Below are 20865 nucleotides of genomic sequence, written 5' to 3' on the forward strand. Positions count from 1 at the left end.
ATCTATTTTCTAAGAAGAGGAAGAATAAGAGGAAGAAGAAGAAGGGAAAATGTATTTGTTATTCCATTCAACCTGTTATAATTTGAAGTCAATGAGATGGTTAAGACCCGGACATACTCTCTGAGCTCCTAACACAATGTATACAGTCAACAATGAAAAGTTGTCTGACAACCTGTGGGCTAGACAGGAAGTTCATTACGTAATACCTCCATATTGAAACACATGTTATAACAATGTTAAAGAGAAAAGACGTCTCCATACTTTGCTAAGACCCATGTGTAATATCTATAGACACACGAGTCATTCAGGATCAGGGCGTCTCTCCAGAGCATATCAACAAAAGAAAATCATGGCGGCGAGGAATGCAGCCGGACAGCTTCCCTCACAGAGAGAGAAACAGCACAGAGGACACATTTCTGATCAGGACAGTCACACAGTCCCTTTCTCTGGGTGCGTCCACCTGTCTGTATAAACAGATACTGTTGCTAAGATATGTGGACCCATTTTTAGCGAATAAATAAAACACAAACGGCTTGTTATAATAAATATGTTTTCTGTTTTGGGGCAAGACCTGGGAGAAGCTACTCCCTGTTTAATTATACCAAAACAGAAATTGGGTGACAATAAATAATCCTCACAGGGTCCATTTGGTAGCTTTTCTTGAGCTAGTGATTGAAACATATCTTCCTCAGCATTTAGAGATTTCCCAAATATTAATATTAAGGACCTCTTGTCCATATACATTTAAAGGCCAGATATAATCCTAATTATTTACAAAACAAAAGCTCAATACCAGCTAGTTAATGAGGTGAGAATGTTTTATCAACTGCTGCCAATGTGAAAATAGACTGTAAATGTGAACTAGTATGCCAACTTGGGCAATAAAGGGATAAAAGGAAATTAGAAAATCTACAATTACCTGACAACTCCATCTTGTTATCAAAAGCTCAAAAGCAGCAAAGAGATTATTTTTATGGTACCATCGTCGACCTCTGTCTCAAATGAAATGTCGTTGTGAACATTGAAATTGTCTTGTGTATCAGCTTAAGTTAAAATTATTTCCGTTATGTTTGTTAAAATAACCTCTCTGTACCCTCAGGAATTTAACTAAGAGCAATAAGAATCACATGGCAATAGGAATTTGCTAATTGCTAAAATCAGCATGATGGCATGTTCAAGATAAAAATACTAACATGCTGATGGTTAGCAGACTGTTCACCAGGTACTACTGTACTTTACAAATTAAGGTTTGTTAATAGCACTTTAAAAAATGTGCTGGTTTGAATGTTTAAAGATAATTGCGCTCAAGTGGGACTTTTCAGATTTTCCATTATTTTGTGATTCTCCGAGACGCTTCGGAAAGGGTTAGGGGTTAAGTGGTTGCAATCTGCACCCTCACAGATTGCCAATAATCATACACACCTTTACGTTTTTGAAATGTAATTAAAGTATTCGACAAGTTAGTATCTTCTTGACTCGATGATGCTGCTACATTAGAAGTCAGGATAATCAACTTGAGGGCGACATCATTATCTAAGCCAAAAGTTCATTTTGATCGTTAACAAGGCAACATCAAACATGGCAGTGAATTATGTGCATGACTTCAGTTGAACTGAGAGTAAACAAAGGTGAGGGTGTGTCCGCCTCGTACACTTAACTACACACAGCGCACAAACACAGCATGGTTGTTGGGTTTACAGAGTCAATCCAAGAAGCTTTGATGCTTGTACCTTGGACACAAATGACACAGTACTGACAATCTACGTGACGGAAATATGTAACAACATATTTTACTGATGTGTGAAAATATTAGGTTCCGTGTCTTTCATCTAGTCATCTAACAACATTTAATTAAGGTGTGAATAAACTGAAAAACTTGTGAAAGCAGTGCGAAAGAGCTGATTAATTGAAGCTTAAAACTGTTAAGAGGTTTCTTCCTGCAGATAAACATTTATCTCCACCTCCTCAAATACCTTCATTCCATCCATGCAGGTTGCATTTCTGCGTGTTTCTGTAGCGACAATGGTATGTGTGTGTGTGTGTATAGGAAGGTGATGACAGGCAGCTATCAGGTAGAAAAGGCTTGTTTGTGATCAAAAAGTTGAAATACACTTATAACTGATATGTTAATGTAGGGACACACGGTTATTAGCATGGTTGGTGATTATACTTACAGTAATAAACACACCTATGTAATTAATATAAAAATGCATATACACAAAATAAATTGGAAAACGTTCACACCCTGCTGAGGCATCCCACGCACTCCTAACACACCCAAAACAGAGGTGCAAGGGACTTCAAACAACTATTTCCTCCACCATCATGGTCATCCAAATGTCACAGAATTGTCAATACAATAAATAAATAAATAAATAAAACAAGAAATCATCACTTGGCGCAAATATATTTTAATAATCAACCTGGAAAAGTAATCAAATCATACATTCTCATCAGTTCATTTCTCTTTCCACTTGTGTTTACAACAAATAACCATCTTGTTTTTTTCCAGGCCGATCGAGGTAAAGTGCTGGAGCTATTCCAGCACGACCGACTCAATTATTTAACATAAAACATTTAAAGAAAAAAAAAAATTAAAACCAAAGACATTGATAAAAATGAGTAAGCAAAACAGTATAATTCTTTTTGGGTGGGAGAGTGACACTGAAACAATTCTCCAGCTAGTGTTTAACCCGGCAGATCGGTCCCTTAAGGATCAGAGGAAATAATGTGGACATAGTGACTGGCAAACAAAGAGTAACAAAAGTGTTTTATAGTCACAGTTTATCCAAAGACATGGTGGTGTGATGTATGAAAGGCTGCTAAATACTCCCTTCACTCCTTAATGCTGACTGCTGTCCTATTCAATTGATTTTACTGAAATACAAATAAAAATGTTTCATGATAGTGTGAAGAGCCTGGAGACCCTTATGTAGAAAACTTGAGACACTGAGGGGTGTTAAAAAAAAAATCGCGGCTTGTGCTTCCATCTAGCAGACTGAAGCCATTGGACCCTTCTCCCAGGACAGCAGGTTTAGTGTCCAATGTGACAGGACAACATGTAGCTGACAAATTAAAACACTCAAACATTCAGCATTTAACAAACACATTTCACACCTTGGTTCATGTCTTCATCTTCCTGTTGATGCACTTGAAACTTCCAACCATCCAACTTTAACCTGACTCACTAAGTCAGTAAATGAGGTGCAGTTTTCAAACACATACAGGTTTCTTGATGCACAAAGCAGGTGAGACCAGGGCAAAGGTGGAGGGAAGAAATGGGAGGCAGCTGAAGTCTATAGTCTGAACTATTGCGATTGATAAAAAAGCCTCAGTTTGTCAAACTACACGTCGCAGGATATTAATAGTATTTTAAGCCCCCTACTTTGTGTTTTGAGTCAAAGTAGCTGCCATAACAAAACAGCACATTGTACGTTTTATATTTAAGAAAAGATGCTGAAAACATCTTTCACAAAGAAAAAAAAATGTAATTACATGAAGGCGCTTACATAAAGATTAAAAAGAAAAGAATAACTACTAATGATCCCTAAGTGGCTGAGTTTACTCTGACAGGATGGTACATCTTGGCTGTACTGAGAGACCACGGCTCGTAACCTGTAGAACCTGAAGGTGACAGACACCTCCGCGGCTCACATTCAGCCTGTTCACTGCAGCCGGATGTTATTACTCAGGGTAGCAGGTGAACTTGGGTCATATTGCTACTTGAAGTTGATTCGATTACCTTTCTTTAAGTAGGTCAAACTCACTCTGCCTTCCTCAGAACAGCAAACTCCACCCGTCTTGCACTCAGGCACTCATCATCAGACTTAAAATGAATTTAAATGACTCGAATTAACAACTGACCCAAGTCTGGTTGTTCTGTGGTGAACTCGGGGACCGTGTGGCTCTCCTGTGGAAACCACAGCCGGGCGATACATTTAGCTGCCGAAGCCAAAGATGCCCTTGATGTAGCCGGTGAGGCCGCCCTTTCCCTTCTGCTCCACCTTGTCATCCAGGGGAGGGAAGGCCACATGGTTGAGAGCGAGGTCAAAGAACAGGGGCTTGCAGGGGATTGGCTGGAAGTCGGGAGGGAACTGGACCAAGTTGGGCTGCTTTCCTACGAGGGCAGGGTCCAGGCGGAAGGTTTCCAGGCGGTTGCAGAGGGGCTGCATGATGGAGAAAGGAGTGCAAAAAGTGATGCTTACATCATAGGATAACTGCAATGGTATCAACACATTTATGAGAGACTATTGAAAGGTTTAGTCATGGTCAAATTAAGTCCTCGGAGGGCCGGTCTAACACAATATTAACCAGTTTGAGGGGCCGTAACCAAAAAGGTTATGTTATTTTGCACTATATTTGGGGCTAGTTACAATGGAAGATGGACATATTTTTTCCCGCGAGCTAAACACTGATTGATCGATAATTTCTCATACGGACACAGGCAGGATTCTATGATGAATTTCCTCCCCGTGTGTTGGTCTTGTTCTCTTACCGTGTTGTCTTTGACCTGCTGCTTGGCGGGAACTTCAGCAGTCTCTTCGGTGTCTGAAACGCAAACATTTCCAAAAGGTTTGCACAAACAACAAAGAGAGTGTGTTCTCATAAGGTTAAAGTAAATGAGTTCGCTAGACAACAGTTTGTTGCTCTCACCTAAAATAGCAGCAGCTTGAAGGGAGTATTTCTCAGCGTTGACCTCGGCAATGAGCTCCTGAACATCAGGGAGATCCTGCAGAGACACAACAGATGTTTCTGTTAGAGTACAGGTGAGGTTAAATGTTCAGAGACTTACTGCAGGTTTTCGGGTCAGTTTCAAAAGCTGAGAAATATGTTTGGATTTTGACTTTTTATTTTAACACATGTTTAAGGGGGATGTCTACATGATTCGTTGTAGATTAAATGATATTCGGTATTAAGAGTATTTTTTTTCCCAGACCAACCTTGAGGCTGTTGTTGAGGCTCTTGGCCTTAGATTGGACCTCCATGGCGTATTTCAGCACCCTCTCATACAGCACCAGGGCCTCGCTCCACTTCTTCACCAGCACATAGGACTGAGCTATGAAGAAGCACCTGTGAGGGGAACAGAGGGAAGGATACAGTGTGAGAAAAAGCTTTTAGAGAGTACTTCACCATGGACAAGTGAGTTTGGCATTTTTCACTTGTCCATAGCTATACTTTGTGCATGCTGCACCTATTTTAAATATTATTAAATATCAACATAAAGCATAGAAGAATCTGGGTTACTGTAACCAAGGTAACGTTTTATTGTTTATTTGTTCATATTTGGCAAGAAACATGCTATACAAGAATCTTCCTCTTGGGGCCACTGGAATCTTCGGCATCGTATTTTACATTTTCCCACGGTTTTACGACACCGCTAACGTAAGTGAGCGGTAAGAATTGACTGCATCACACATAGGGATGGGTATCGTTTTAACGGTACTACTACTTTTATCGATACCGCTTATCGATACTCTTATCGGTTCTTTAAAAAAAAAAAAAGGGTAAATTATCTAAACAAATTGTAAATAATGTGAATTTACAGAACTGTAAAAAACTAATAAAAAAACAAGTATTTACTGCAATAATACAGTGGTAGGGTGGGGCATACAGGTATGCTGCAAAAGGCCTTCTTCTGGAGGAAGATTGAAGTTGTGGTGGAAGATTACAGGAGATAATGTGTTGTTTAGACAAATTGCTCGTGTTACCGCCCTTACATGCTAAACTCTTATTGCACTTTTGTCTACATTGAGACGGGTAAAGTTTAACCACACCTTGGAGCACTTTGTCTCCGCCATCTCTGCCGTGTGTGTTGCATGCATGTAGCAGCCGTGTGTGTGTAAACTGCCCCGCCCCCTCACACACAGACGGGGGAGAGAGATCTCTCGTGTGGATTGGAAAGATCAAAAATACATCATAGACGCATTTTGTAGTCTTATTGCATATCAGAAACGGAGTTGGCGAAACTAAAACTGCAATATAATGTTTATGTAGCAATAATACATATGACATATTTTTTAAATGTCTCCAGTACCGATAAAAAGACAGATAACGTCGGAGCTTAACGGTACCACTGTCTTCAATAATTCCGCCCCGGGGCCCGTTTAATACCGGGGCTCGGTACCCATCCCTAATCACACATGACAAAGAAGGAAACGTAAAGCGGTCGCAAACGACAATGGCGGACACGGACAATTTGCGAATGAGTTCTGCCTTTTGTAAGCTGAATTTATCAATAATTTGTCAATAAATATGGGCAAAAAACGTCACTTGTCAGTCGGACACGTCAATGGAAAGATGTACTTGTCCGATATTGTAAATAACAGGTCCCGGACGATCGGCTGTGTGCTTTATCGCACATTGGGATAACATTAACAACACAAGAGTATGTATGTATTTTGGGGAAATTAAAACAGAACACAGAAACTGTGGGCTATCTCATGGATGTCATAGTAAAATATGGGAGCATTGACCATTTACCAGTACTGCCTCACTAACACTCTAAAAGTGGTAAAAGAACGTTTATTCTGACCTGTAGGCCTTGTAGACGAGCGTCTTCAGGGACACCTCCTTCTGGAAGGTGTGGTCGTCCTCCAGGCCCTGCAGGGTGGACAGCTCAGCCAGACTCTGGAGAGACAGACGGGCAGAGAAGGTTAAACGAGGGGGGGGGGGGGGGAGAGGCAGAGAGAGGACACGGAGAAAACGGAAGGTGAGATATGCTCTGAGAAGGAAGTGTCTGAGACTGTGGGTTAAGATAAACTACACATCACTGCTGACTACACAGATCATCAACTCCTCACAGTCCCAGCTACTGCCTGGTATACAGACACAATTAAATAGAAATAGTGGCTGCATCAATAAAAAGAAAAAGGAAAACTAAACAAAAATGTAAAAGCCAGTTAACAGTCATCAATGAATTGAGCGATTACACCTTCAAATTGTCTTGTCTTTTTAACACTAGTTAAAAAAGTAGTGCCGATCCCCACTTCTTAATGTAAACAAGGCGATGACCTTTCTTCTAAGATAAGCTGTTATTCATTTTATATAATGTATTTATGTTCATTCAATAAATTCATTTAAGATACATTTCATGTTGAGACTTTACCTGCAGGATGATGTCGTAGAGGCGGATCAGGTCTTGTGGGCGGGGTCCTCTCTTGTCCTCGTCGGCTTCAGGCTCTTTCAGTTTGGCCTGCAGAGTGTGGGCCATGCTCTCATTCCTCTTCACCAGCGTGCACAGCTTGATGTAGGTCAGGTAACTGGGAGAGGAGACCAACAGCACGTTTATTATTCACTTAAATAAGAGATACATGGAATAGAGAAATATCAGAGGGTGGAAACAAGTATTTATGCTTAGGCCTGGATATGAGCTTTTTTTGTTGTTGCAATATACGGTTTTTGATCATTGACCTAACAGAAAAGTAACATGAACAGGCCATTTACTTTATTTTTACTAGTTTTTCACAAGACTTAGAAGTCTGACCGGGCATTCACAAGCCCTAGTTATTGTATGGACTAAAGCTGATGTGTTTCTTTTACCTGTGCAGGAACTGCAGGTTGGACACCTTGCCGCTGTCACCATCTGAGCTCCTCTCTCGCTGCTTCTACAAAGACAAGCAATAAAATGTGAAACACTTTGAAAATGTTTGTTTATATGGCAGGTTTGTTGGTAAACTGTAATTAGGCAGATGTTTGTGATTTCTAGGCAAAAATGAAGGTCAATAATACCAACTAAAATTCCTCACAATCCTTGAAATATTTTAAGTGTTTATCCCTTTGTATCTTACCGCCTCACTCTTGAGTTCCTCCCTCACAGCCTGGATGGTGTCTCTGCACTCGGCCAGCAGCGTCTCGTACAGATGCTCTTTGGTCTCCTCGTTAGCCGTCTGCACAACAGAAACAGACATTTAGATTGAAAAGGGAATATTGAGGCTGTGTATCACATATCTCTCTCCCCCTTCACATCTGACAGTCTGTCTGACACAATCACTACATTCAAGTCCCATCTCAAAACCCACCTGTTCAGATCAGCCTACTCACTGCAGTGCTCCCTATCATCTGTTTCCCCTGAATAACCTGTCCCTATCATTTGTGTCCACTTTAATTGTCTTCTCCATGATGGTATGTTTGTGTTTTTATCATGTTCTGTTGCTTTTACCTATTAGAATATTTATCAAATTGTACGGTGTCCTTGGGTGTCATGAAAGGCGCCTTAAATAAAACTTATTATTATTATATGCATGCAGCTTTGGTGCAATTATGTTACAGTTGTGAAATGACTAAAGGTGTAGAAAGATTTAAGGATGAAATACAAGTCATGAAACTATGTATACAGTTTCACCAGAGAAGAATTTGGGAGGGGGAGAGACTTAAGTTTGAAGTCCTCTTTGTGCGCTTGAGAAGGAAACTTGTTACTTTTTCTTTACTACCAAATATAGCCTAAAGGTATTCACAAGGTTCACAAGGTGAAATGTTTCCCCTAGTCTAAGAGGTTACACATACAATTTTGCGTGATGGAGACATTTGCCTCAATTTGTGAATTTGACGGACTCTCAACACTTTTCACCAGTTTAAAGATACACCTGCACTGATGAAATTAAATCATGCAAACACAAATATCTCATCTGTTTAAAAGTCATATTGGTTTGATACAAAGAGAGTTTTAGCAGAGATGTGAGTGTGGCAATCTGGGGGAGAGGCACAGGTATGTGGCCCGACAGCCTGCCGAAACATTCCTGCACACATCAGCACTCGCTCTCTGGAGTTTCAGGGTTCAAATCTTTGTGAATGACAGGATTGTTCTTCACTTCACCTTTCTTTCATTAACAAAAAGTCATACAATAGGCCTGTGTCACTACACGACTCAGATGTCTACAGGGCATACTATGTTCATATTCAAAGAAAAAGGCCATGTTGTGTTACTGTAAATGTAATCATTAAATAACTGAGGTAATGTTAACACAGTTTAACTTGTTTAAATATGTCTTTTAACAATTTGATGGATGACATTGTCAAGTTCTCACCTCCTAAGGAGCAAATAAACTCTTAGCTAGCAGCACAGACAGGGGAAGAATGTTACGAGAAAATTCCTCGTAGTGATCATTGATAACACATGTATGGCTGATCTCAGCCACCCAGCAGGCTGATGTTATTTAGTGCCACACACACTCGTGCCAACACCCTGGCAACGCCTAACATGACCGGCTCAACCTGTCGAGTATTGTCTCTTGTTCGGAGTGAGGGCCGGACGGATAAACCGATTAGAGGAGGGTGGAGGTGACAAGCTTCTCGATTAGGACTTATGTATGACCCAATACGGAGCTTCCTGTCCCCAGAGGCCAAGAGCAGAGGGTTAAGGGGGTGTTTCTCAATGTCGAGGACGCTTGCTTGGTAGCACACGTCTTCCGAGTCACTTGCTTCAGAAGCGAGGCAAGAATCCTTCCTAGCCTCGGAAAACGAAGAATTGCGGAACAGGCTAACAGGTGTGCGTCATATGCGAGGCCCGGCCTTAAATGGAGCACGATTTCCGCCAAAGATTTGGAAATTGGTCCGTGCGCAATTGTGGGGGATTTTAAGACCGCGGAGTCTACACATGTGCAGCCTCGAAATTTCCCGCTACGAAGTACGCCGGCCTCGGTAGAGTTCCAAGTATGCTGGACATTGGAACAGTCCTTTGGCGGCACTCAATGACGTAGTATGCTTGAAATAGTGGCTCTGGAGCAGCCTTCCTTGACATTGAGAAACACCCAGGGGTAAACGGAGGAAAATGACGGTGGTGGTCGGCCATATTCTGTTGAGCAATCAATAACATATCTTATTTTTTACCCTTAAAGTTAGTTGATGAGGATGTTGTTTTATTATGTCATATAATATTGAGAAAAAACTGGGGTATTTCAGCTTTAAAGTGGCTTTCCACACATTCAGTTACCACCGCTTTTCGCTTAACAAAGGCCTACAGTTAAGTCCCAAAGGGGCACATTTGAAACTGAATGGGGTTTAGAGGTGATAATAGTAATCTGTCCACAGGGACCTGGTGGGTGTAGCCTCAGTATTCATGTGTGGGCTGAAATGCACAGAATGCAGTCGTGCGATGAGAGAGGCTGCATGCCAGAGACCTGAGTGGCTGAGGGTGTGACAGGTATGTCCGCAGGGCGTGCTGAGCCTTCTGGCGTTAAATCAGGAGGATTGAGCCATGGTGGCAGTGAGGGCGACACAAGAGACTGTAAAGAGGAGAGTGCCGCCCTCTGAATGTCTGAGGAACTGCATGGACTGGCCAAGGAGGAGGTGTTCTGCTTAAACTTAGGCCATAATGACAGTTTGACTATTTTCATCTGAAGCCAAGTATGATTGACACGTAACCCTGGAAAGTATGCACACTGGGATAGTAGTGGAGGACACTTTTATCACAGGTAACTACAAGTAATGGAACATTGGTCTCTTAAAAAACAACGATATTGCTTCATCCAGAATAAGTGGAACATCTGAAAAAAGGGATGATCTTTTCAGTGACCATTATTTGATTAAACTCAAAATACTGCCATTTAAGCACTGTGAAAGATGAAGATTTCACATTAAGCTACGTGCTGGAGTTGACCTATAATTTGTGATGTGTGACCAATTTATGCAGCATAATTCACCAACATAAACTGGTGAATTATGCTGCATTTCCACTGCTTGGTTCTGCAGGGCTCTGCTCAACTGAAGCCACCTTAGAATAAGTTGAGGATATGATGTAGATTTAAAGCAAATTGAGCCATAACTACAAGTAGATATTCAAACACTGCAGACGCCTGATTGGTCAGTGAGAAACGACATAAGTGCGACATGGGACATCCTGCACATATGTTTATTAAAAAGCCCACAAACCATAAATAACTAACCGCCATTTTCTTAAAGTGCTGACATGTAATTATATGGAGTAGCCAACAACAACAACATGGTCTAAACTTTGTATTTAACCCGTTCACTCAGTAACTATAAATACTGACCTGAGCGATGGCCGCCTCGTTGTCTGCCAGACCCAACAGGAAGACCCGGGCCTTGTCGATCTTGACGGGCACCGACCGCCCTCGCCACTCCACCTCACTCATGGTGGCGGCCTGCTTGGTTCTCGCCTGAGTGATCAGGGCCTGAGGAGAATAATAATTTAAAAAAAAAGGTTTGTTTTGACTTAAATATTGATTTTCTGATCTACATGAGAGAAGGTCTTTGAATATTCGAGCTTGTTCAAAAATAACAATTATATATACACACATGGATAGTTGAGGATTGTGAGTGTGTTTCACACGTTACATTGGATAAGGCCTCACCAATACAAGATGAATCATGGTACAAGCAGAAATAATAATGTACTGTTTGTTTACCTCTAGTTTCTCGGCCATCATGCCTCCTCCTCCACCAGTCAGTCGCATCTGCATCAAGTCATTGATGGCGTTCTGGTCACCTTCAATCAGCAAAGGAAAAATAATCCAGTTACATGGTGTTTGTGTATTGAAGAGAGAGGGTGGTGTGATTTGAGCTTTGGGACATTTGTAAAAAATGTCTCACGGTATGTAGACAATTTTAAGATGGCAGTCAATTATGTCGAGGGGGATACTGCGTTGTGTGCGTTACTCACCAATGTTGTAAGCACAGTAGCGGATGTTGGGGGATATCTCGTCCACACGCTGGCGATACAGCACTGCCAGCTCCTCAGTGAAAGCACTGGCCAGCTTCTCATAGATGGTCCTGGCAAGAAAAAAAAGGTTGTCAAATGTTTTAAAAAAAGGTCATGTAAAATGCATACATGACAAAAAACACTACTTATCATTGTGATTTTGTTAAAAAAAAAAACTGTAGTGATGTTTTAACTCACTTGCACTTGTTGAAGGCCTCCATGGCAAGCTTCCACTCCTGAAGTTCAAACTCCACCATACCAGTCAGGTATGCAGTGTAGGCCTGAATAATATACATGCACATTGTTAGTGGCTGTTACAAACATAAAAATATGTGTTATACTTCCTGTAACACAGCTTCAACTTCTAAATTCTACTGTAGGTATTAACAATGTATATCCTCTTTTTACACATGCACGGCAACCCTGAAATTATCTAGACATTACCTAGGAGCTGTATCTGAGAACCTACATTTCTGAATTATTAGAACCATAATCAAAAGTACTTCCAGCTCCCTTAAATGAAGTCTTTGGAATTCCTGATTGTGCAAATAGAGCTGCTCATAGTACCATTATTTGGACAATGTTCCTATGAAAAAACGGCTTTAATACTTTTGTGTCATACATCGTGACAACCAGCTTAAAAATGTGGTATTGAGTTGATAGACGATGTGAGAAAGGCTGAAAATACTTTGGTAGCTTTAAGGCTGCATTATCATGGCATATATATGTGGTCTCTGTTTACAATGCACATTCAACTGCACCCCTCAAAGCAGGTTCAAGAGGTTCTGTACCTGTGCCTCAAGTTTGGTCTTAGCATCGACACGGGGGCTCTCACAGAGCTTCTCCAGCCTTTCGCTGTGCTTGGCAGCCTTGCGAAGTCGTGCCATCAGGTGGAAGCGCTTACGTGGCTCCGTGTTGGCCTCCTGCTTCAGCTGCATGGCGTAACTCCATGCACGCTCTGCCTCCATCAAAACTAGCAAAAGATACCTGAAGAGGGGGAGGACATTGCATCAGGTGTTAAGTCACATATTTCCATTTAAAGTGGACACATTGAATTCCTCACAACATTTTTTAAGAGTCAAGTATTTAAATTCAGCAACAAAAACTTTTCTTTCAAGGTTTACTTCTGTGGTTTAGCTGAGAGGTGTACATAACTAGGTAGGACTCAAGTGTTGTGCAGATGCTTTTGTTAGGAACTGGCCGAGCTCATCTGTGAGGTGCATTTATTATCCTGCATCAAACACATGTCAATCTTTTATGATCTGTATATAAGGCTCATCAGCCAGTTAACTGCAACAGTTCAAAACTCTCCACTGACTCACCTGCTGTCAGAAATCATTTCAACAGTTATTTTCTTCCCAACAAACTTGTGTCGGTTGCCCATCTTGAAGCCAAGAGTCTTGCGCAGGCGGCGCAGTCTGCGGGAGCAGTAACCCCTGAAAAGATGTACACAAAGATGGTTACAGTATATTAAATGGAGCACATTTACATCTTCTTCATGGTCCACACAGCCAGTTCATTTTCTCCAACTTGGTTTCATAGTTTTCTTTAAAAATCTATCATCCTTAATTGTTTTAGGAAGATTTGTTATTCTCAGAGTGTGCATATTTAGTAGACACTGACAGAGGTGCCTTTTCTCAATGTATAACACAAGAGAAATACTGTTATACATTTATATATTCAGGGAATACGTAGTCCTAGGTCACCAAGTATATTTTTTAAATGAAAAACGGCGAAAGTCCTGTGCACCTCTTTGTGGACAGCCATGCAATATAAGAGAGTTAACCACAGGCATCTCTAGTCCAGTTGTTGCAGCCTGTTGACATGTAGTCAATGTCATGTAGTAAGACTGGGCACAGCTCACCTGTATCTCTGGTAGTCTCCGTGCCTGAGGCCATGCTGCTGCTGGGACTCCTTGATTATTTGCAAAACTGCAAATCAATGTTAAGGGACAACATTCTCTACATCATCACACAAATATACATGATACTCTAGCTTAACATCTGTCATTCATAATCAAGAATGTATATTACAGCCATGTTAGCACTGGACATACGGACATATTTCTTTGTACAGTGTATAGTACAGATACAGAATGACTGTGATGCTGATTTGTTGCAGAAAATCAACGTAGCAGCTTCTGAAACTCAAAGGCATCTGTTAACGTTACATGTAAATAACATGTCTAAAGTAGCCCTCGTTCATTTAAATGCATCCATGATTTAACTTCATTAGACGTCAAAATAAGTGTGTATCAACCCAATTTAATCTGCTTTTTAAGCCTGCCACTGACAGCCTGCTTCAGTGTGACACGTAGCCTTAGCTAACGTTATCCTCACAGAGCTAGCTAGCATGCTACCGTTAGCTTCTGAGTTAGACACAGATCATCCAGAGCAAATACAAAATCGCCGCTACACGTCTGCTGTTACAAAGGATACTTTCCAGTCCAATTCCTCCATCCGCTGATTTGTTTTTATTTTCATCAAGGGAGGACACTTTCGTGTCGTTTTGCTTGTCTGCGGCCATCTCTAAATGCTAACAGCTAAGCGGCACATACACATGCTCAGTCAGAAGTAGAACCAGGGAGCGACCAATGACTGCACACAGGGAGGGGCGAAGCTACATCCAAACCTCGCGAGATTTAACCTTATGTGTCTTCATGTCCACTCAACGGTGCTGACTGTTCTCGTCATTCATCCACGGTTGCTCCTAGGGAAAATCTGTAGGTTTTTCCATTATGAACTACTTTTCATTTTTAATGCACTTAACCTGTTAAGCCCCGAGCCTGTTTTTCAGGTTTCAGGCTCGAAAACAAATGACTACAACTTAACTTCTAAAAGGGTTATATGAATAATTTATTTTATCAAAGCAAGGTTACATCTGTGAGTTGGATGTAGAAGTGTCAGAATCAATATAGATTTTTCTCAGTCAGAGTAAATTCAGATGGAACATAGCAAAAAAAGGTAAATTCTTACCTCCGCCTAAAGAAAAAACATTACTTATAGTGAAAACCACCCTTGAATGATGGGATGGTAGACTAAAAGCTTTAGAAATCCAAACATATAACATAATAAGTACCCTGTATCAAGATTGAGGCAAAACAAGTTAAATTTGACCTTTTTAGAGAGGTTTAGCAAAAAAAGTTCCAGGCGGAATAAGCTTTCGGCACATTTGGGTACATCTGGTTCCATCAGTGCCATTTGACCTTTTTCAGGTACCAGACTATACAAATGGTGTATTACATTGAATTATCACCATAGGTATTCATTCCATCCAAAGAAAAAAAATTTAAATAAAAAAAATTAATAAAAAATAAAAAATTATCCATTATATTATTATTTTTTAATTTGTGAAAAAAAAAGACCCATCGACGGGGTCTTTGGGGCTTAACAGGTTAAAGGCTGCAAGTGATATACAAAACAATCCCCAATAATACAATATATTAAAGAACACTGAGAGCACTCATAAGTTTATTATCTATAATAACTTAAACTCCAAAGTTATAATGAAAAACAGCAGGGGAGGAAGTACTCATGACATAATAAGCCAGGATGCAGCTTCATGTATGGATCAATGAACTATCTAGTTGTCTTGATGTGACTATAATTGCATATTTTACCTAATATCCTCCTAAAAGTCTGTGTTGCAACAGTTTAATAAGTGTTAAATATGATGATGGTGTAATATGATTGAAAGATTATGAACAGCTATAATATAGACGTAGAGGTGGGATTCATGTGTTCTTCCAGGGTCAAGAATGATCTTAATCTCAAGGTTACTCAACTAATCTACAACACAACTAACGCAAGAGCACAAGGACAATCCCAACAAAAAAGTCAAACATTTAGGGGACATTCTGAATCCTTTAATGCTTAAAATGAGACAAAAATAAACTGACTTAACATTTATTCCAAATCTCCAACAATTCCTATACGAGTCACATGGAACTTCCAACAAAGCCTGAATTGAACTGCAGGAGATTCAAAACTAAAGCAGCACAATGTTCAGACTTTCCTTCCTGTTGCCATAACAAAAAGTCTATTCAGAGGTTGTCTGCAGCAGAAATGTATGTGGAGAGAAAGTTCTTGATTTCAGAGACGTGCTTGGTCTCTTTGATGGTGGTGTCTCTGCTGCGGACCAGAAGAAGGCCACTCTCCAGCGTGTTCTCATTGATCACCACCGTGAAAAGCACTCCCATCTCATCATACCTAAAATGCATCAACAGAGAATCAGATTAGTCCACTGACACAATGATAATTTGCACCTTATGATCAATTTAGATACTGATTTGCACTTTACTTTGTGTTCAGCTGCTCCATTGATGCTGGCATTGTTTCAAGATACCCAGGCCACGTAGAAATCTTAGCCTCCATAAACTCCTGCAGCAGCCCATCACAAACCTACAAAAAAATCAAACACTGATTAAATATAGTTCCTCTATTTCCTACAATACAAGCAAGTTGTATTAAATACTTCAGTGCTGATTATATCAATCACAAAAAAGATAATTTTTACCGAGCCCTTTCAGATATGTATACATATTTATATATAAACATTTAATCAAGATAAAAAATAACTTATCTGTGAGTCCAAGACATGTTTTTCTTACCTGTCGCAGCTCGACAGTGGCCCCCTTGCCAATATCTAAAGCCACTTTAACTGGAGCCAACACTGGGTGCAACTTCAGAACCTGAAATTAACAGTGAACCAAAATTCAGAAACACAGAAAACCACAACATAAAAGTAAGCTATAAACATCCTGATAACTGTTCTTATTTAACAGGCTCTGTGTCAGCTCTTGTTTATCACCTTTCGCTGCAGCATCTTCTTCTTGCTGTCTTCTTTCTTCAGCTGCTGGAGTGAGTTGGATAGAAAGGCCATCACACCGCGGTCCATGTTCCCAGTTACTGAGATGACGTGAGGGACTGATTTCCGACCATCTCGGCACTGTAACATGTTTAGAAAGAGAATTAACATTGTATGTGATTACACTGAGGAAAGGCAACAATAGAAGGGAATAGTTTATTGTGTGTACGAGCTTTGATAACACATTGGATGTAGCCTGATAGCCAAAGGTGTTACCGTCATTAATAATATCAATAATCACACCTATGTTTTTCCTGACTTAAAAATGTCTTCTGTAAAAAAGCTATATGAAGGGAAGTGTCAGATATTTATGGGAGACACTTCATTTCGGGGAGGTTTGTTGATCCCTAGCCTAGAACAAAGATTAAAAGAGAAGATTCTAAAAAATAACATTGTCCATTAAAAGGTGATAAAGCATGTATTATTATCTCATCATTTGGTTAAACAAAAATCAGTACATAGTTAAAAACAGTGGCTTTAAACTGTCGGAGAAGGACACTTAAAAAGAGGTAGCAGACTGACCTGCAGTTTGGCGTGGACTCCGTTGTGTGTGTGCAGCAGCTCGGTGCTTCCTCTGCTCCACAGCGTCTCCACGGGCTCCTGTCCCCACGGGAAACTGTAGAGGATCCTCACACCACGAGACGCCGCCTCCTCCAGTTCCTCCTCTGGGACGTCACTACTGCTGAAGTCTGATGGAGACAGGGCAAACTGGAAAGACAAGGTGATGAGCTGAAGTTACATGTTGACTTTAAGTAGGAGTAACTTAAGACAAATTCATTGATGTTCAATTCTTTGACTCAAACATCAGGAGCTTTCTTGGGAGAAATGTTGTGGTATGGGGCATCGTAGGACCGTCAGTGAGTATACAGTATCTTAAAGCTATAATTTTAAAGGAGAGGTGTCATGGCCATTTCCACTGATCATAATTCCATTGTTGAGGTCTACTAAAATAGATTTATATTGTGCATTTTTCCAAACTCACATTGGTTTCTCATACAGCATCTCTGTAAACTACGTGTATTAACTGAATTTCACTCTCTGCCTTTAACGGCTCGTTGTAGCTCCAATAGCTCCAGCCCCCACCCTCCCTGTGAGCACAGTGTGCTCTGATTGGTCGGGACGTTGTGAATCGCGCTGAGCTCCGTGGAGGTGTTGTTTCCTTGTTTAGGATACATAGCGAAACACAGCCAAACTCATCCTGAGCACACACAAAGTCACAGCCGAAGTAAAAACAATAAGTGTGGCTTGATATTGAGTAAGAAAAAGGTTGATAAACGCTGTGAGAATGGGTCTGCAGAGAGAATTTCGCCGCGATCCCAACTGTTTGTTATCAGCCTGCAGCCAGGGAGGAGAAATCAGCAGAGAGTGTGTGAGGAAGTCCGTGGATTGGTCAATTTGGACCAATCAGCGAGGGCTTAACGGCTCCGCGGACGTAACGTAACAGCTCCACGGATTGGTCCATTTTGTTCCGGGTACCGCATGACCGTATCGCGTCATAGCTCTGGGCGTGGCTACTGGGTGTTCACACGTCACAATGTCCAGGAAGAACATGGAAGAACATGAGAAAGTTCCAGCGAGGCGTTTTGGGGAGGTCTTTTCTGTGTTAGAGTTTTACTCCCTACAGGGTGTACTTTGAGGGTTTTTGACTCTGCAGACCATTTACATGCATAAAAACCTTCATAACACACAAGGGGACGGGTAATAACCGGAAAAGCATGACATGTCTCCTTTAAGTATCAATGATGGGGTCGAAAGATATTTAGATATTTTTAAGACACAATTTTGACAAATATTATACAGTATAACCACCATGTGATTGTAGATTTATTGTTATCCAAGCAAATCAGTAAAACATGAGAATACGTCATGTTTTCAACATTTGAATAATGTGTGTGCATCTTAGAAATGATAAGGATCTGTTTCGATTGATTCCTCTGATATACTCATATTTAACAATACTCACTTTCCTCCACCACTTGAGTCTCTGTCGGTTCCAGTGATCCAGCCACTGAGAAGAGGTTCGAGGAGGACAGAACCACACCAGAGACGCCTGGGTCACCTCAGCTGGGCTGGCGGGAAAAAATGTTTTCATTAATACTTTGGGACCCATATTTTAGCAGTTAACTGTATTAAAGAGTAATTATTTTTGTGAAATATAGCACAAATAAATACTTTTTCAAATTAAGGCAGATTACTTTGGTTATGACCAAATACTTGTCTTCATATAACATACAGGTGTTAATAACATCAACTTGTCAAGCAATACTTAGAATGAAGGGTTTCAAAATCCCATCTGGAATATGAGTAGAGCAAGAATATCCTTTTAACAAGTATACGTGTCCACCATGGTGTCCACACACCCACAGACAGGCAGTAGATGAAGCCTCACCAACCAGAGCCATCCGAGGGCTGAAAGCACAGCCCAGTCTCAGCCAGGCCGAAGGGCAGCTTCCTGTTCACCAGCTCCAACGAGGGGACAAATTGCTCCAAGGCACCTGAGAAAAAACACTTACTTAACTGGGGTTGTTTTTTTAATAAACTTATTTTACTTCTTACTCCAACAAAGTAAATGATCAGGGTGGAAAACAGGAGTTTCATTGTTTTGTTAAAAGGTAATGCTGCTTTATCTTTTCATCCCATTACAAGATGACTGGTGTAATATTTTGTAATCATCATCGTTTTCTTAGGCATAACTAGAAGATAATAGAAAAGGTTAAGACAATTTAAACTACATAAGTTGATGGCTACTGGGAAAAACAACTGATATATACTGTATGTACTCAAAGCTCTTGTGTTAATAGCGAAGACGATGATTACAATTAACTGGCTTGAGTCCAATCTGCCAAAAATATTGTCCACCTTTATTTGCATAATTAGTAAATTGAATGCATCACCTGTCTTATATCTTGGTATTGTCACGTTTTTTCCCCCTAAAAACCAACATGACTTGGTTATGTTAAGTTGCGTGAGAATTGTTTTTATTAAGTTGAAATCATTTTACTACTCAAACTTCCCCATACATCAAGTTGCAAAGATATAATAATCAAAGAGTGAATCTCTGTGGAATATGTTATGCAGAACTCTACCTTGAAGAAAGCCTGTCCTCAGTGAAGGGGACCTCTGGATGAGTGTTTGTATCTTCTGCAGGAGCTGCTGCTTGCTCAGTTCTTTCTGTTCAAATATGTGTTTTAACTGTTCACTCTCAACAATCCTCAGTCCATCTGTTGCTGTACCCTTACTGCTGCTCAGAGTGTTTATCCCAAACACCTGCTGTGTGGATCCGGTCACAGAGAGCCACCATTGCTGCAGCAGGTTTCTCCTCAGCTCCATGCCCAGAGGCCCATAACAGCAGCTCATCCCCCGCTGAAGGAGCTCCGTGTTAGGCTGACCCGGTGAAACGTAGTGCCTGTCCACACAGAGCTCCAGCAAAGTCCTCACTTGATCCACACCCTCCCCAGGGGGTGAACTGCAGAGTCTCCTGGTGTGTTGCAGAGCCAAGGTCACTCTGCACGGTGAGGGTTTCAATTTGCAAACGTTTCTGACACAGCAATATAACATGATGAGAAGGTTGAGAGGGGTTAATCCAAAGATTGTCTATTGCAGTGATAACTTCTCATGAGTAAACCCCTCCTGAAAGACCACAGACAGTCGAAATAAAACTTAAATGCCAATGTTATATAAATATTTCTTTTCAATAATTGCTAGACCTAAATCTAGCAAGTAACCGTTCTTAAAACATAAAAAAAGTGAGAGGAGGCTCCATCCTCCGTCCGGTCAGCGTTACTTTAGCTAAGCTAACGGCATGCATGCTAACGTTGCACACATCAAACTATCAGAGCATGTCAGTGCATTTACAACAACATGCACTCACCGGACAGTTTCTAACTACTGTTGTCACAGTAAATACACAAAGATAGCCGCATGATACATTTTTGAAATTCACAGGAGGTACATGTGATGACCCGGAAGTGACATATTACATCCGGGTTATGGAACATTCTTTCAGAAGGTGTTTTTTTTGTTTTTGGAAAACAGTACTGTGTCCACAAAAATATGGTTTAATAAATAATATACAATTTTAAGAAAAAATATATGCATCATAGGTCAAAAATAAATGTATCGAAAACATATATATTTTTTAAATCATAGTGCTATAAAGATTCAGTTCATTATAATGTGAATGTCCTTAAGAACATTAATAAAAATGTCTATATGAATTGCTTGCCTAGTTTTCTTTATATTATGTTGGATATACACCGTAACACACATACTGTGATTAAACAAATTACAGATTGTTTTTTCACTTCTTCAGTGTTGTCTTATAACATTTTTTAAGTCTGTTC

General features: G+C 40.5%; 2 protein-coding genes across 3 annotated transcripts; both read right to left on the reverse strand.

Moving 5' to 3' along the window:
* Window positions 1–2393: 2393 nt before the first annotated feature.
* srp68 (signal recognition particle 68) lies at window positions 2394–14254 on the reverse strand. The gene is made up of 16 exons (XM_034130138.1): window positions 14095–14254; window positions 13521–13587; window positions 12979–13092; window positions 12448–12643; window positions 11855–11937; window positions 11618–11727; window positions 11364–11443; window positions 10989–11129; window positions 7788–7886; window positions 7540–7604; window positions 7106–7259; window positions 6533–6627; window positions 4941–5070; window positions 4654–4729; window positions 4496–4548; window positions 2394–4166 (listed from the first exon to the last, which is right to left on the reverse strand). Exons 1-16 carry the CDS (start codon window positions 14180–14182, stop codon window positions 3939–3941), a joined length of 1779 nt encoding a protein of 592 aa, XP_033986029.1. The 5' UTR covers window positions 14183–14254; the 3' UTR covers window positions 2394–3938.
* Window positions 14255–15698: 1444 nt separating this feature from the next.
* On the reverse strand, window positions 15699–20473 carry polg2 (polymerase (DNA directed), gamma 2, accessory subunit). Of its 2 annotated transcripts, none has more exons than XM_034129260.1 (8): window positions 19609–20473; window positions 18916–19017; window positions 18486–18586; window positions 17045–17230; window positions 16466–16603; window positions 16266–16346; window positions 15956–16056; window positions 15699–15864 (listed from the first exon to the last, which is right to left on the reverse strand). In XM_034129260.1, the coding sequence occupies exons 1-8, from the start codon at window positions 20078–20080 to the stop codon at window positions 15699–15701; spliced, it is 1347 nt and encodes a 448-aa protein (XP_033985151.1). In that variant the 5' UTR covers window positions 20081–20473. The 2 variants fall into 2 exon arrangements, with proteins under 2 accessions (XP_033985151.1, XP_033985150.1); XM_034129259.1 differs by having other exon boundaries at window positions 18486–18591; window positions 18912–19017.
* Window positions 20474–20865: the final 392 nt, after the last annotated feature.

This window comes from Trematomus bernacchii, unplaced genomic scaffold (genome assembly GCF_902827165.1).
Source record: "Trematomus bernacchii unplaced genomic scaffold, fTreBer1.1, whole genome shotgun sequence".
In the NCBI taxonomy this organism is placed as follows: domain Eukaryota; kingdom Metazoa; phylum Chordata; class Actinopteri; order Perciformes; family Nototheniidae; genus Trematomus; species Trematomus bernacchii.

Coding starts and splice junctions, on each gene's coding strand:
- polg2 (XM_034129259.1), bottom strand. CDS start 20,080: ATGTTATATTGCTGTGTCAGAAACGTTTGCAAATTGAAACCCTCACCG. Junction 18,592..18,911: donor CCCTCGGATGGCTCTGGTTG/GTGAGGCTTCAT, acceptor TTTTCCCGCCAG/CCCAGCTGAGGTGACCCAGG. Junction 16,604..17,044: donor GAGTCCACGCCAAACTGCAG/GTCAGTCTGCTA, acceptor AACATGTTACAG/TGCCGAGATGGTCGGAAATC.
- srp68 (XM_034130138.1), bottom strand. CDS start 14,182: ATGGCCGCAGACAAGCAAAACGACACGAAAGTGTCCTCCCTTGATGAA. Junction 11,938..12,447: donor AGACCAAACTTGAGGCACAG/GTACAGAACCTC, acceptor TATATTATTCAG/GCCTACACTGCATACCTGAC. Junction 6,628..7,105: donor TCTACGACATCATCCTGCAG/GTAAAGTCTCAA, acceptor CTGTCTCTCCAG/AGTCTGGCTGAGCTGTCCAC.